This window comes from Peromyscus eremicus, chromosome 19 (assembly GCF_949786415.1).
Source record: "Peromyscus eremicus chromosome 19, PerEre_H2_v1, whole genome shotgun sequence".
NCBI classification, from domain to species: Eukaryota; Metazoa; Chordata; class Mammalia; order Rodentia; family Cricetidae; genus Peromyscus; species Peromyscus eremicus.
The window spans coordinates 14,285,927-14,299,866 of NC_081435.1; the positions used below are offsets into that span (position 1 = coordinate 14,285,927).

At 46.4% G+C, this 13,940-nt stretch overlaps 1 protein-coding gene across 3 annotated transcripts in view; it reads left to right on the top strand.

Moving 5' to 3' along the window:
* Mocos (molybdenum cofactor sulfurase) overlaps positions 1 to 13,940 on the top strand; it is a 51,169-nt gene that overhangs the window by 17,052 nt on the left and 20,177 nt on the right. For all 3 annotated transcript variants that reach the window (XM_059246475.1, XM_059246477.1, XM_059246476.1), the window contains 5 exons: positions 2,102 to 2,178; positions 4,087 to 4,286; positions 6,301 to 6,417; positions 8,752 to 9,177; positions 11,989 to 12,151. In XM_059246475.1, the coding sequence (XP_059102458.1) occupies positions 2,102 to 2,178; positions 4,087 to 4,286; positions 6,301 to 6,417; positions 8,752 to 9,177; positions 11,989 to 12,151 (983 nt within the window). The remainder of the gene's footprint in view (positions 1 to 2,101; positions 2,179 to 4,086; positions 4,287 to 6,300; positions 6,418 to 8,751; positions 9,178 to 11,988; positions 12,152 to 13,940) is intronic.

A 13,940-nucleotide genomic window follows, 5' to 3' on the forward strand; every position in this document is an offset into this window, starting at 1 on the left:
AGCATGCGCATATGGGCCTACGCAGCTACGCCATGCATGTGCACGTGGTCATGCTGCCCGCAAATTATGAGATCATGTGGTGCATGTATTACATAGGACATAAGGCCTTGGGATTACTAAGCATCTTGCCTGGCTGCTGGACAGCACATGCGCAGTCATGTAGATGGGGGGTGGGGGTGGGTAGCTAGGAATCCTAACACAATACACAGGTAGATGGGGGGGGGTAGCTAGGAATCCTAACACAATACACAGGCATATTGAAGGGTGAATGAACCATGTTTTCACCCTTCCAGATCTTACAGTTCAGTGCACAGCTGCTGTCACCTGCTTCCCTTCATCTGGATGTTTGTGGAAGCCTCCCCATATCACCCTTGGGGACAGCCCTTCTTCAGTGGTCACATCTCTCTCTCCCTTCTTTCTCTCTCTCTTTTTTGAGACTGGATCACAAAACCCAGATTAGTCTCCACATTGCTCGGCAGCTGAGGATGACCTTGAACTTTTGATCCTCCTGATGCAACCGTGGTCCTGTAGATTTTGCTAACGTCATGTTAGAGCCACCCAGCATTTCTGCCTTATGTCACATCTGCTTCTCTGACGATCTGCCGCTGTCCTGCTGGTGTCCTGATCCTTCCAGTAGTGTGCTGGGCTTCTGTGAAGGACCGTGAAGATTTCGTTTCTCTGTAGAATAACATTTCCCTTGGAAACTCTTGGGTTGACACCTCTCCTCCTGACTTCTACTTAACCTCCACTCAAGACTTCACTAGAGAGGACTCGGCCTGAGCACACCTTCTCTGCGTTTTTTGCACTTACCTGCCTCAGTGTGCTGGCTGCTCATTTTCTCCGCCCGTGTTTGCTGAGCCTTGTTCCTTGTTTTATAGGTCTGCTGTGGGAAAGGAGCCTGCTTATCAGTTTACTGCTGTGTGCTTTGCACCAGGAACAGTGCCTGAGGCATAGTGAACCATCAGTGATGAGTTAATGAAAATGCTGATGACATTAATGATTACGAAATGTAAACACAACAAACACTTTGACAGTGAAGAAGGTTAACATCTTTAAGATTAATGAGATCTTCACACTTAATCCAAACCTGTGCTTCCATATATTTTGGAACTAGAGACTCCTTTGTTAAGAGCCTCCCAGGAGCTCAGTGGGGTCCCCTTGACTTGATGCCTTGTTAGTGGTGCCCTCTTGTGGTCAGAGTATAGTATTTCAAGAGTTTGTGGCCAGTTTTGTTCAAATTCCTCCTCAGACTTGTAAAGTGTATCTCATTCGTCTTTCTCTCTCTCTCTCTCTCTCTCTCTCTCTCTCTCTCTCTCTCTCTCTCTCTCTCTCTCTCTCTTTCTTTCTTTCTCTTTCTTTTTGTCTGTCTGTCTGTCTTTCTTTTTTTTTTCCTTCTGGAGCTGAGGACCAAACCCAGGGCCTTGCGCTTGCTAGGCAAGCACTCTACCACTGTGCTAAATCCCCAACCCCCTCATTTGTGTTTCAAGGCAGTCGTGGCAGGGTCCTGTGCTGTTGTTCCCTTTGGGGGAGGGGGCCAAGTGCAGAATCAACGACACAGACTCTGGGAGAATGTCAAAACAAGAAGCTCAGTTTATTCAGGAAGACGCAAGCCTTATTTACCCTCCACTCCACCCTGGGGGGAGGTCTGATGAATATGCATCTGCTGGTGTGACGTGGCTGCCTGTCATTGGTCCAGGTCATCTCCAGATCATGTCTCAGCTGCTGTTGCTAAGGCCCTTAGGCAGACCCAGGTTGGCTCTTAAAAGTATCTTTTTTACTTGTTTGGGCCAGCTGGCCCTCAAGCCTTTTAGGGATGAGTCATCCCACAGGCAGTGACTATCTTTTAGTGTCCTCTGTCACCACTGCAGCCCACCGTAGGAGTCTGAGTAGTTTGAAAGGCTGCAGAGCTGGTTAGGGCCAGAGGCAGCCAGGTGGGTCTTGACATGCAAAACTCCTCCTGTGGTGGGGAAAGCCAGTTTTATAAGGCTACAGAAGAGAGCTATTAACAAACCATCACTCAGCCTATGCCCGGCTGCCCTCACCTAGCACAGAATGCATGTGGATTGTGATTGGCCAAGGCTTGACAGCTTGTTCCCTACAGGTTTGAAGATGGCACCATTTCATTCCTTGATGTAATAGCATTGAAACATGGATTTGATGCTCTGGAGCACCTCACAGGTCAGTGGACATATTTACCTGAGTGGACTTGGCTTTTGTTGCCTGTGTCCTTGAGGGATCCCAGGTATAGGTATGGTGCTGGTGAAGGAGACAAGATCTATGGAAGGGAGCAGAATGTACCAAGTAGCTAAAATCTCTGTGCAGTGAAGTCAGATTCTAAATGTCTTCAGAGCACTCAGTAGGGCTTGGGATGGTTGGTTTTTGCTTTTCCAGGCTTGGACAACCCCATTTTAACAGAGATCATTCCAGAGCCAAAGATTAATGGCTGTGTGTGGTGGAGGCATGGCCCTGGGTCCCTGGGCTAGGTGAGGTCTTATCAGCTCTTGCCTGCCTGGATTCTCTCTACAGCCCCACAGGGGAGCTGCTGACAAACCCATATTGCCCAACAATGGAGCAGATGCTCAGAAAGTGTATTCGTCAGAGTTCTCTAGAAAAACAGACCTTACAGGATGAATCTCTCTCTATGTATGAAAAAGGGGGTTTATTAGAATGACTTACAGGCTGCAGTATTGGTAAAATTATTAAGGCCACTCCACGTAGTTAAAAGGAGATTTATTTAATGGTGTAACTTACAAATTAAGGGATAGGTAGGTTGCGGGGTCTGGGGAAGGTGTATCACAGTCTAGCGGTGTTCTCTGGAGCTCTGCTTTGTCCACCTCCACCATCCAGGGTCCTGGAACCGAGAGAGTGTCCGCCGATCCAGATCTCGGGTCCCCAGGCGCCTCCCTTGGCCCCGCCTTGTAGGCGTGACAGTTGCCGAAGTCTCAATGGGGGTTGGAACTTCCAGAACAAAGCTGGAATGGCTACCCACTACATCTCCCCCTTTTTGTCTAAATAAGAAAGTTCTAATCTAATACAAGACTATATACAAAGGAATGGTTATCAAATATTGTCCAGGAATAATGAGGGATAATGACCTAGATAAGATGGAACTACAACCAATGTAACCAATATCAAGCAAGAAACACATATTAAAATCTAGAGAAGTATAGAGCATAGGTAAATGGCATGTTACAAAGATCATTTCAAAAGGTGTCCTATCTTAAAGAACCTGAATCTAATACTTAATATGTTCTATCTATTAAGTTAACTATAACTATAACTGCTAGTCTTCAATCCCATCAAAGACCTGAGAAGGAATATAATGGTACCTGAGAAATGGTAGATGGATGCAAGCAACTTTTGGGAATCTTGCGAGAGTAGACCGAGACAGCTGGCAGCCTGGACAGTCACCTAATGTTTTTCAGCATTGTTGGTGTATTCAAATTGGCTACAGGCCTAGAGTATCTGACAGACCATTTTCAGAAGCAGGAATTCTGAAAGACCATCTTACCCTGTCTTGGCAGAGTACCGTGGTCGCTTTCCTTGTGTCCCGCTTGTCCAGAAAGGATAGCATTGCATTCGTACTGTCAGCCGTCAAGGCAAGGGCAGTTCTTTGCCCAGTAGGCCATTTTGTGCCAAGAAGACAAACTTCCAAATGGAAATGTCTAGAAGCCCAACATTCTCTTGGGATCAAATTGGTGCAGCCAGGAGCAATTGTGTCTCACATCGACAGAATTCTAAGTTATTTAAATGCCATATTCTCTAGGTCTATGAAGTGTTTGAAGATTACCTGTCCATCAGACCTATGTATCTGTAAATCTGTATAACCTAACTAATGTAACTATAGAGATGACAAGCATAGGTGACTATAAATCTATAAGTCTTGTCTACCGAAATAACCTAAGGACTAAGGCTTTACGTAAACAAGGTAGACAGTCTATAAGCAAGTGTATGGTAAAAAACGATGACTTCAAAATTGTGACAATACACAAGATGTTATAACAGAGGTAGGAGTGCATAGTGCGATATACAATATGACAATAATCTTAAATATATATCTGTGTCTCTGTGTGCTTTTGTCTCTAGGTGGCATGGAGAACATACAACGGCACACCTTTGCTCTGGCACAGTACACCCACTCTGCCCTGTCTTCCCTCTGCTACCCCAATGGAGCCCCTGTGGTACGGATTTACAGTGATTCTGAGTTCAGCAGCCCTGATGTCCAGGGTCCAATCATCAATTTTAATGTGCTGGATGATGGTGGGAACATCATTGGCTACTCCCAGGTGGGATTTTGATTCATCTTTTTTTTTTTTGAGAGAGAGAGAGAGAGAGAGAGAGAGAGAGAGAGAGAGAGAGAGGTGTTTTCACTCGAGCCCAGGCTGACCTTGCACTCACAGCAACCCTCCTGTGTCTACCTCCCTAGTGCTGGAATTATAGGTATTAGCCACTATACTTGGCTCAAGTCAGGAGGTCCAGCTCTCCCTATATTCATCCTACTTGCCCTTTTATACTAGAAATGTTCTTGTCTAAACTTGGGAGTCTTTTTGACCCTTGACATTTCCTTAAAAATCCCCTAGAAGGAGCTGTGAGAAAGCCCAGGCTCTGTGGGTGAGCCTCACTCAAAGGCATTTGTTTGTTTATTTATACACATAGTCTCCTGTAGCCAAGGTTGGTGTAGAACTCACTATATAGCCATGGGTGACCTTGAATTCTTGATCTTTCTGCCTCCATGTCCTGTGCGTAGACATTTGACACACCCAACCATACTCAGCTCAGAGGCTTTACAGCTCTCATCAATATGCAATTCTGCTCAAGCTTGGCTGTGTATGTCTTTAGCCTCCTTTACTTAGGTAGAGAGAGAGGATCAGAGAGCAGATGACAACTTGCCTGAATGGGAAGGCACCTAAAACAGATAGAAAAGCAGTGTGGGCACTAGGCCACAGCTGAGGTCACTTCATGTAGCCCAGCAATACATCAGACCACATCACATCATATGTTACCATGAGGTAAAGCCTGGGACCGCCTCCTCCTTATCTATTTATTAAAAAAAAAAGTATCACCAGTAATTCACCTAGCTTCAGAAGAAGCCCGTATTTCTGCCTTAGTCTGCATACGATGACTTCAAAGGATTTGTGGGCTGATTAAAACAGTTTCTGTGATGCACCCTCTGCATGGACTTTTTTCCAATGGGGAAAGAGGGAAACTGATTTGCATGTAGGGAAAGGCTACATTTGGAACAGACTCAGTTATCAGTTAAAGCTGGAAGATGCTGCTCATTTCCCCTGAACATCCTAGAACACGTGCATCTTGATTACACTACAAACAAAATCTATTTCCTCGCCATGCACTGTGGCATGATGCTACTCTGGAGGCTGAGGCTTGAGAATTCTTGGAGCCCAGAATTTAGAACCAGTCAGTGCACACCCCTTAGCCTCCAGGGGGCAGCAGAGTCATGACACCTGGACTGAACAGCAATCCTGACTGAACCTGAAGTTGGAGAAATTAGAAAATGGACATAGATGACATATGACATCCACATGATGCTCATGATACAGGCTGTGAGCCAAGCTGGTGCTGCACCTCACTGGGTCCTGCTCTGTGGCCAGACTCTGTGGTGACCAGTGTGAAGGAGCTGACAATGGCCCCAGCTCCACTCACTGTTACTCTTCTGAGGCTCTTAACTTAGACTTTGGTCTGGATTTGATATTTTCTCAAGCACGCTTCTGTAGTTTGATAAACTCTGATTTCCAGGACACTTTATAAAATGCTGAATAAACCCGTAGATCCTTACATCAGTTACTTTTCTTGTCTTGGTGATAAAATACCTGGCTAAAGCCATTACAGGGAGGGGGGTGATTCTCACTCACAGATTAAGTGATATGGTCATCACTGAGACAAGGAAATGGTGGCTGACAGCCCCGTGGTGGTAGGGTTATGTAATTGGGTGCCTCATCTCCTCACTGTTCAGCAGAGGGAGGAGGGGCTAAATTTTAACTTCAAAGGCCCACAAATTAGTGGCTTACTTCCTCCAGTGAGGCCCCACCTACCAATGTCCCACAACTTCCCAGAACATCACCAGCAGCTGGGGACCAAGTGTTCAAGCATGTGAGCCCCTGGGGGTATTTTTTACATCTGTGACATAACAGCCATGAATTTTAGAGCAAGGTCCAGTCTTAGGTCATCTACCATCTTTTTGTTAGGAAAGCGAGGTTCAATGCTGTTCTAGAATTCTGTTCCAGGCAATCATAGTGAAACTAGACACTTCTGACACTGATTCCATGTCACCTTTATCTTCAGGTAGACAAAATGGCCAGCCTGTACAAAATCTACCTGAGGACAGGCTGCTTCTGTAACTTGGGGGCCTGCCAGCGGCACCTGGGGCTAAGTGACGAGATGGTTAAGAAACATTTTCAGGTCAGTACAAGCCCCTGTAGCCCACGCAGACTGCAGTCAGCAAGACTGTGTGGTGGCTGGTCATTGAGGCTGGTGGAGGCTGCTTCTACAGGCTCATCTTGCCAGGACCATTCCGTGGGTGGACCAAAAAGAAAAGGAGCTGATAAAATGCAAAGTGCTTGAAGTTATTAGCTCTGTGGCAATATTTTATGATTCATATTTCACTCTGAGAGTAATTTTTTAATTACTCTATGTGTGTGTGTGTGTGTGTGTGTGTGTGTGTGTGTGTATGTATGTATGTATGTATGTATACATGAGTGTGAGGTCAGAAGGCAGCTTGTTGAAGTTGGTTATCTCCTTCTGCCATCCTGAAGATCAAATCTAGGTTTGCAGGCTTGGTGCCAAGTGTCTTTACCCAGTGAATTGTCTCACTGGCCTGAGGTTAAAAATGTAACCGAAGAGGGCTGTTAGCGGGGGACGTTTGGCCAATTCACCCTGCCCAATTCACTCCTCCTCGGGTACAGCTTCCTAACTGAGGTTAGCCTCCCTCCTGGCTGGGAGTGGGTGGAACTCATCCATGGATCCAGAGGTCCTGTCTCCCAGAATCCTCACCCTCCCTGTTTGTCCTGGGGTGGAGGTTTTTTCACTCTGAGTACATATGACCTATTTTGAATTATTTTGCAAGAATAGTTTCTCACTGTGATAAAAGATCCAATGGAAATGACTCACTTGGGAGGTGCTGCTTGCTTTGCTCATGATCTCAGGGGTTCAGTGGATAGTCACGTGGTTCCGGTGCATGGGCAGAGCATTCTGGCCGTGGGAGTATGGCAGAGGAGAGGAGCTCACTTGGTAACTGACTGGACGGTAGGAAACACGTAAAACGAAAGGGCTCAAAGCTCCTGCTTTGGTGACCTGCTTCCTCCAGGTGGGCCCCCCTCTTAGTATTTCCACGACCTCCCAGAACATTGCCACCAGCTGAGGACCGAGTGTTGAACCTTATGGGGGGCTTTCCAGTTTCAAACCATAGCCAGGGGCAAAGAGTCCTGTGCATTTTGCAATAGTTGCTAGTTTGAGTTTCTTTTTTTCTTGCCACTGAATGTGCACGTGCTAAATCCCAGTTAACTATTATTATTATTTATGCATGATATATGTGTGGACATGTGTGGCATGTCACACATGTGGAGGTTGGAGAACAACATTGTACAGCTAGTTCTTTCCTTCCATCTTCGCGTAGATTCCAGGGTTCAAACTCAGGTCACCAGGACTGGGCAGCAAGCCTCCTTAATCAACGAAACCATCTCTCCGGCCTCTGAACTAGATTTTATTTTAAAAAAGACAAGGGGCCTACCAGGGGATGTGACCCTCGGTAGGTTGAACATGCTCCAATGGAAAGTTGTATATCTAAGAGTATATGGGCAGCAAAGACTGTACTTATTAAGGGTTTAAAAAAAGGGGACACAAACTTAGTTGGGTAGGGAAGGGGGGTGGATCTGAGAGGAGTTGGGAGAGGGGTATGATTATGGTCAACATATATTGCATGAAATTTTCAAAGAACTAATCAAAATGAGAAAAAAATTGATCTCTGTCTGACAGAGAAAGGTAGAGGGAGAAGGAGGGGGTAAGAGGGAGAGAGAAAGGGAGGGAGGGGAGGTCAAGAAAAGGAGAGAAAGAGAGAAGGCAGAGAGAGATGGCCAGAACTCAACTGCTTGCAGCTCTGGCTGTGGCTCTGGATGGTGATGGAAGGCTGTGTCACATCTCTGAGGGTGACTGGCCTAGACGAGGGAGGTGTCCCGAGCATCTAATGTACGTACTTCCCGTGACCTGTAACACCAGGCAGCTAGATTTGGAGATGGAATACCTACCTCCACCTTCCCCGTTGTGGCAGGGGTGGCTGAGCTGACCTGGGCCTTCAAGGGGCCAAGGGCTGGTACTGCGTCCTTTCTCCTCTCCAAGGGCCGCTCAGGATGCCAGCCTCCCTTTGACACTCAGGGAGGCGGTCTGGGCGTGGCCCATGGGTGTTCTGCTTGGCCTGGGAAGACTGTAAAGTACAGCTCTTGGCACTTCTGAGACTTAAGCCTGTCTGTTGAGGCCTCTGGGAAAACGATCTTCAGGAAGCACTGCTGCCAATCTCTTTAAAATCCCTCACGTTGGCATCAGCTCCACTTCACAGCTGATTAAGGTGAGACCCAGGTTGTGTGTCCCCGCGTCTGTAGCAAAGGAATGGTTTCTCAGGCACCTAGCAATTCTACCTTCCTGAGTTTATTTTAAAACAAGTAAAATTAATTTTTATAATATTTTTTCCAATTTATCTACAAAGCACAAGTTTCCCTGGCTGATTTATCTGGCTGATTCTAGGCTGGTCATGTCTGTGGAGATGATGTCGACATCATAGACGGACGGCCCACGGGCTCTGTGAGGGTTTCTTTTGGATACATGTCCACGCTAGAAGATGCCCAGGCCTTTCTCAGGTTCATCAGCACTATCTGCCTTTGCTCACCCGGTGACCAGCCTGTTCTTCCAGCCGGCACCAGTGATGCTGGAGCCTTATCCTCAGAGAGTGACGGCCGCTCACCTCAGGAAGGTGCCTGCACAGACCCTGCAGTTTGCAGTGACGCCTGTCCTGATGCAAATACCGTGGACTTGTACCTGTCTCTGAGTGAAGCCAGCAGCAGCCGGCAGGCCCTTCCAGAGAAAGCGGCAGGTATCCTGAATGGGGACCTTGGGCCCCACGTGGTCACCAACATTTACCTCTACCCCATCAAATCCTGTGCTGCATTTGAGGTAAGGGCGTCACAGAAATGGCTGTCCCGTTCCTTTCTCTGAACACCCTTTCTCCCCGCCCCCGACTTTTTTGAGGCAGTGTATAGCACTTTTTTTCTCTTTTTGGCAAGAAGTGAAGGAGCAATGTAGCAAGCGAAGGAAAGCCGGAAAAACTCAAATTGAAGGTCAGGATGTTGTGGTTTGAAGAGCCGTTTTCCTTCTGCTTCTCTTGGTAGGGATGATTTTTTTAAATGTGACACTGCTGCCCGGGACCTCCAGAGGGCCCTGTTGCTGTGTGCATAGGGGTGCAAGTGTGTTCGGAAGTATGTGTACATGTGTATGCATGCACGTGGAAGCCAGAGGATGATGTTAGGTATCATCCCTTGGGTGCCTTCACCTTGCTTTTTGAGACTGAGCCTCTCACTGGCCTGGATCTCCCTTAGTAGGCTTAATGGCTGGCCAGCCGGACCAGGGCATTTTCCTGTCTCCATCTCCCCAGTGCTGGGCTTACAAGTACATGCCACCACACCTAACGTTTTCGCGGGGACCTAACTCAGTCCACTTGCACAGCAAACACCTCACCAGCTAAGCCATCTCTCCAGCCTAGGCCTGATTGCCTGTGACTGTAGCCAGAGGGATGCCCTGGCCCTTTGCTGAAACACTCGACATGCCTTGTTTCATTTGACCCATACAATGGTTACATGAGAGGCGTAGTGACATTATCCCTACGTCATCATCATGGGGCCTGAGGGGACGGAGGTTAAACACCTTGTCTAGGCCACCTGCAAGAATCTGTATTTGGGTCTGCTGAGCCAGGTTCACACCCTCGTGTGGTTTCTCTGCTCCATCTTCCTCGTGGAAATAAACTGCTGGGGGGTCATTTTGACCCACGAATTTTGTGTCGATGGCATCAACCAACGGTGACCCCCAAATATTAGGAAAAACTGCAACTGTGACGATACACCATAAACAACACAACTATTCACAGAGCACTTACATTGTGCCAGGCAGTGTAGGTCACTTAGAAGTGGAACATTTTACAGGGAGATGTGCATAGGTTCTATGTAAACATTACGGTTTAATAAGAAGGATTTGAGCATCTACAGACCTGGGTGTTTTTAGGGAATCCTGGAAGTAATCTCTCGCAGATACTGAATTATGTCACACATCTACAAACAATGCTGTTACGGTGATCCTTGCACTGGGGGACAGCTGGCTTGCCTTGGCTGGCAGCTAGCCTTAGTTACTTAAAAGATGGTCTTCCTTGTGGTGAACCTGAGGCTGCCAAGATCTTAGATTCCCGAGTCTCTGGGATGGCTAAGTCTCTGGCTCCTCCTCAGACATATAGAGATCAAGGCTGTTTATTGGCCTGCTCTCCAGGGTGGCTCTACGGGAGCCTGGATGTAAAATGTTTCTCACAGGCTTGTGTGTTTGAACAGTTCCTCCCCACTTGGTGACGCTGTTTTGTAGGATCTTTGGGAGGTGGACCTGAGATGGAGGAAGTGGGTCTTGAGATTTACAGCTTGACTCTGCCTCTGTCCCCGCACTGCTTCCTGGTCTGTGGAGATGTGAATGAGCAGCCACAGACTTCTGCCACCACAGGCTCAAGCTGTCCCCACCACCAGGCCTTCCCCACCGTGATGGGTTGTACCCACAAACCCTGAGCCCAAACAAACTCCTCCCCTTTCGGTTGTTTCCCGTCAGGTATTGGTCACAGCGACAAGGAGGATGATGGATACGCTAGGCACATGAGCTCCTTCAGGCAGGACTCTGCCTTCCCTTTGGTTTTTACAGAGGGGTTGTGTTCATAGGACAAGCACAGGAGGGACACACCAGGACTCTGAGGCTCTATAAGAGTTGGCTTTTCCTTCAATCCGTTCTCCAAGGAGGCTCTCTCCTTTTGGTTGTGAATGGCATTGGAATACAAGATGTGGGCATACTCACGTGCTTTATATTTAAATTCTGTACAAATATGAACAAAGCAGGTTTGCTGGTTAATTTTTACGACCAGCCTGATGTGAACTAGAGTTACCCTGGAAGAGGAAATACCAGCGAGGAATTGTTTAGATCGGGTTGGCCTGAGGGCATGTGTGTGGAGTGTTTTCTTGATTGTTCATTGAGGTGGGAAGATACACTCTGAATATGGGCAGGACCATTTCACGGGCTGGGCCCTGAACTGTGTGAGAATGAAGAAAGCTAGCTGAGCAGGCAGCATGGGCGCATTTATTTCCCTCAGTTCTGACTGGATGTAATGCACGCAATCTTCTCGAGCGCCCGCCTCTGTGATTACCCAGCAATGACGGGGCTGTGACATGGAATTTTAAGCCAAATAAAACCTTTCCTCCCCAAAGTTGCTTTTGGCCAGGGTATTTGTCACAGTAATTGAAACCAGGACAGCAAGAAAACTTACATATTTGAAGTGGGCCGATTCAGTGACCATTGGTATAGTCGCATGTAGTGTTAGGAGGTTCCTGGACCAGCATCCACTGTAGTGGAAGGCTCTACAGAAAGCAGGATCTGTGGACGCCTATGGGGAGGGATGCTAGCCTTGGGGTGAGACAGAGCATTGCTACTATAGATCCTGCACTCTGAATTTTTGCATGCACATGCCTTGCCTGGTCAGTGGTGAGGGGTGGAGAATGGTTCTGGGGACTGAAGGGAAGGTCTCTCATTCCCACAACATCTCCTTTGCAAAGCTCTCTCTGTTGTGTGTTTTCCTCGTCTCATCTTTCAAGAGTATGCATTGAATCCATGAAGGCCGTCTGTATTTGTATAATGATTGATATGAGTGATTTCGAGGAGCCCTGGCCTAAATCCTCTACTTCTGTTTAGGTGACCAAGTGGCCTGTAGGGAGCAAAGGGCTGCTGTATGACCGGAGCTGGATGATTGTGAATCACAATGGCGTTTGCCTGAGTCAGAAGCAGGAGCCGCGGCTCTGTCTGATCCAGCCCTTCATCGACCTGCAGCAGAGGATCATGGTCATCAAAGCCAAAGGTGTGAAAAGGGTTCATTTCCACAGAGTGACCACTGGGGGCAGCTTTCATACTCAGATTAGAAACCAAACCAAACCAAACAGACCGATGTCTTCTCTCCTACCAAATGTTAACATTATTTTCAAAAGTCTGTGTTCTTTTTATTTCGGGAAAATTGTCAGAAGTGAAGGGATATAAGCCTGGGATCTTAGGGCTTGCATTTCTTTTTTTACCCATCGTACTTTGTATTTTAGGCTTTGGTTCTTTCCTCTTGGTTTTTATCTTGATCCATCTACATATAGGAGAGTGCAGCCAGTTCTGCTCAGTGCAGTTTATGATAATGGGGGTGTTCAGCATCTACACTGTATAGGTTGGCAGCCACTGGTCATAGGTGGCCATTGAATCCTCAAAATGTGGTCAGAAGACATCAGAACTGAATTTCAAAACTTATTAAATTTTAATCCCTTTAAATAGCTACCCATGGCTTATGGCTACAATGTTTGCCACCAGAGAGGTAGAAAATAATGTAACACACAACTCTGCCATCCAGTTTTAACAAAGTTTAACATTTGGCTTAATTTCTTAAGGTTCTCTCTTTCCTATATTTCTTTTTTTTCTTCATTTTAAAAGTCACGGTATGCACGTGTGAGTGCGGGTGCCCATGTGCTACGGCATGTATGTGGACATCACAGAACCACTTTTAGGGAGTGAATTCTCTCTTTCCTCTTCGTTTTTGAGACAAGGTCTCTCTTGTTTCTGCTGCTGTGCTGTGTACTCCAGGCTAGCTGGCTCTCAAGCTTCTGATTTTCCTGTCTCTTATTCCCTTCTCATTGTAAGTCTGCTCAGACTACACATGCATACTACCTATCTAGCCTTTTATGTATGTTCTTGGGGTCAAACTTAGGTCATCAGACACAATTGTGTATTAGATACTACTAGAACCATTAGGGTCAATGGTTCTGATGAAAACCACTATAATATATAATTCTCTACCCCTCTCCTGCATCTTATCCCTCCTCACTTATAACTTATAGAATATCATGACTGAACTTTCATGATATCCTAAATCTATATCTTCCTGACCTTTTTTTCTTGCCTGTGCTTTTTTTCTGGTTCTGTGGTTGAGTTTTCCTTAAACCAATAGGTCAATATTTTAGAATTCCAAAGTGAATACTGATATTGACCCTTTGTTCTACTGTATGAATTTTAGTACATGTACATATTTGGGCAACCACCCCACAGCACAAGTACAGAAGAACCCATCATTCCAGTACCCCTGTGTGGTTTCTCTTTCCCCAACCTTAATGTCTGATGACCAAAGAGACTGTGGGATCAAGGGCATTGTGTAGTATCTTTCACTCAGCAAGACAGTTTTGGGTCCACTTTAAGTCCTGCCTGTAACATGACCCGTAACTGCATGTTACTGAGCAGTGTGTCTGAGTGTGGATGTAATACAGTGTATCTGTCCATTCATTCACTGAAGGGTATCTGAGCTGCTGCTGATTTTGGGCAATACCGTGGTCTTTGGGGATCCTGCTCCAAGACCGCACCCAGGGTATGCAAAAAAATCCACGATGTCAAGTGAGAACTGAACTTCTATCTGAATGGTATTAGGAAAGGAATGCATATATTCTGATGGTAACTTTCTTTTTTACTCCATCTTGGAAAATCTTCTTCTCAACAGAAAACTCTAGACAATATATGAGTTACATTTTGAGGGTCACATTGCATTTCTTGAGTAGACAATAAGAAGCAGAGCCATTCTGACAACACATAAGAAATCACATGGTTTCTCTCAGGTTTGGAATGTC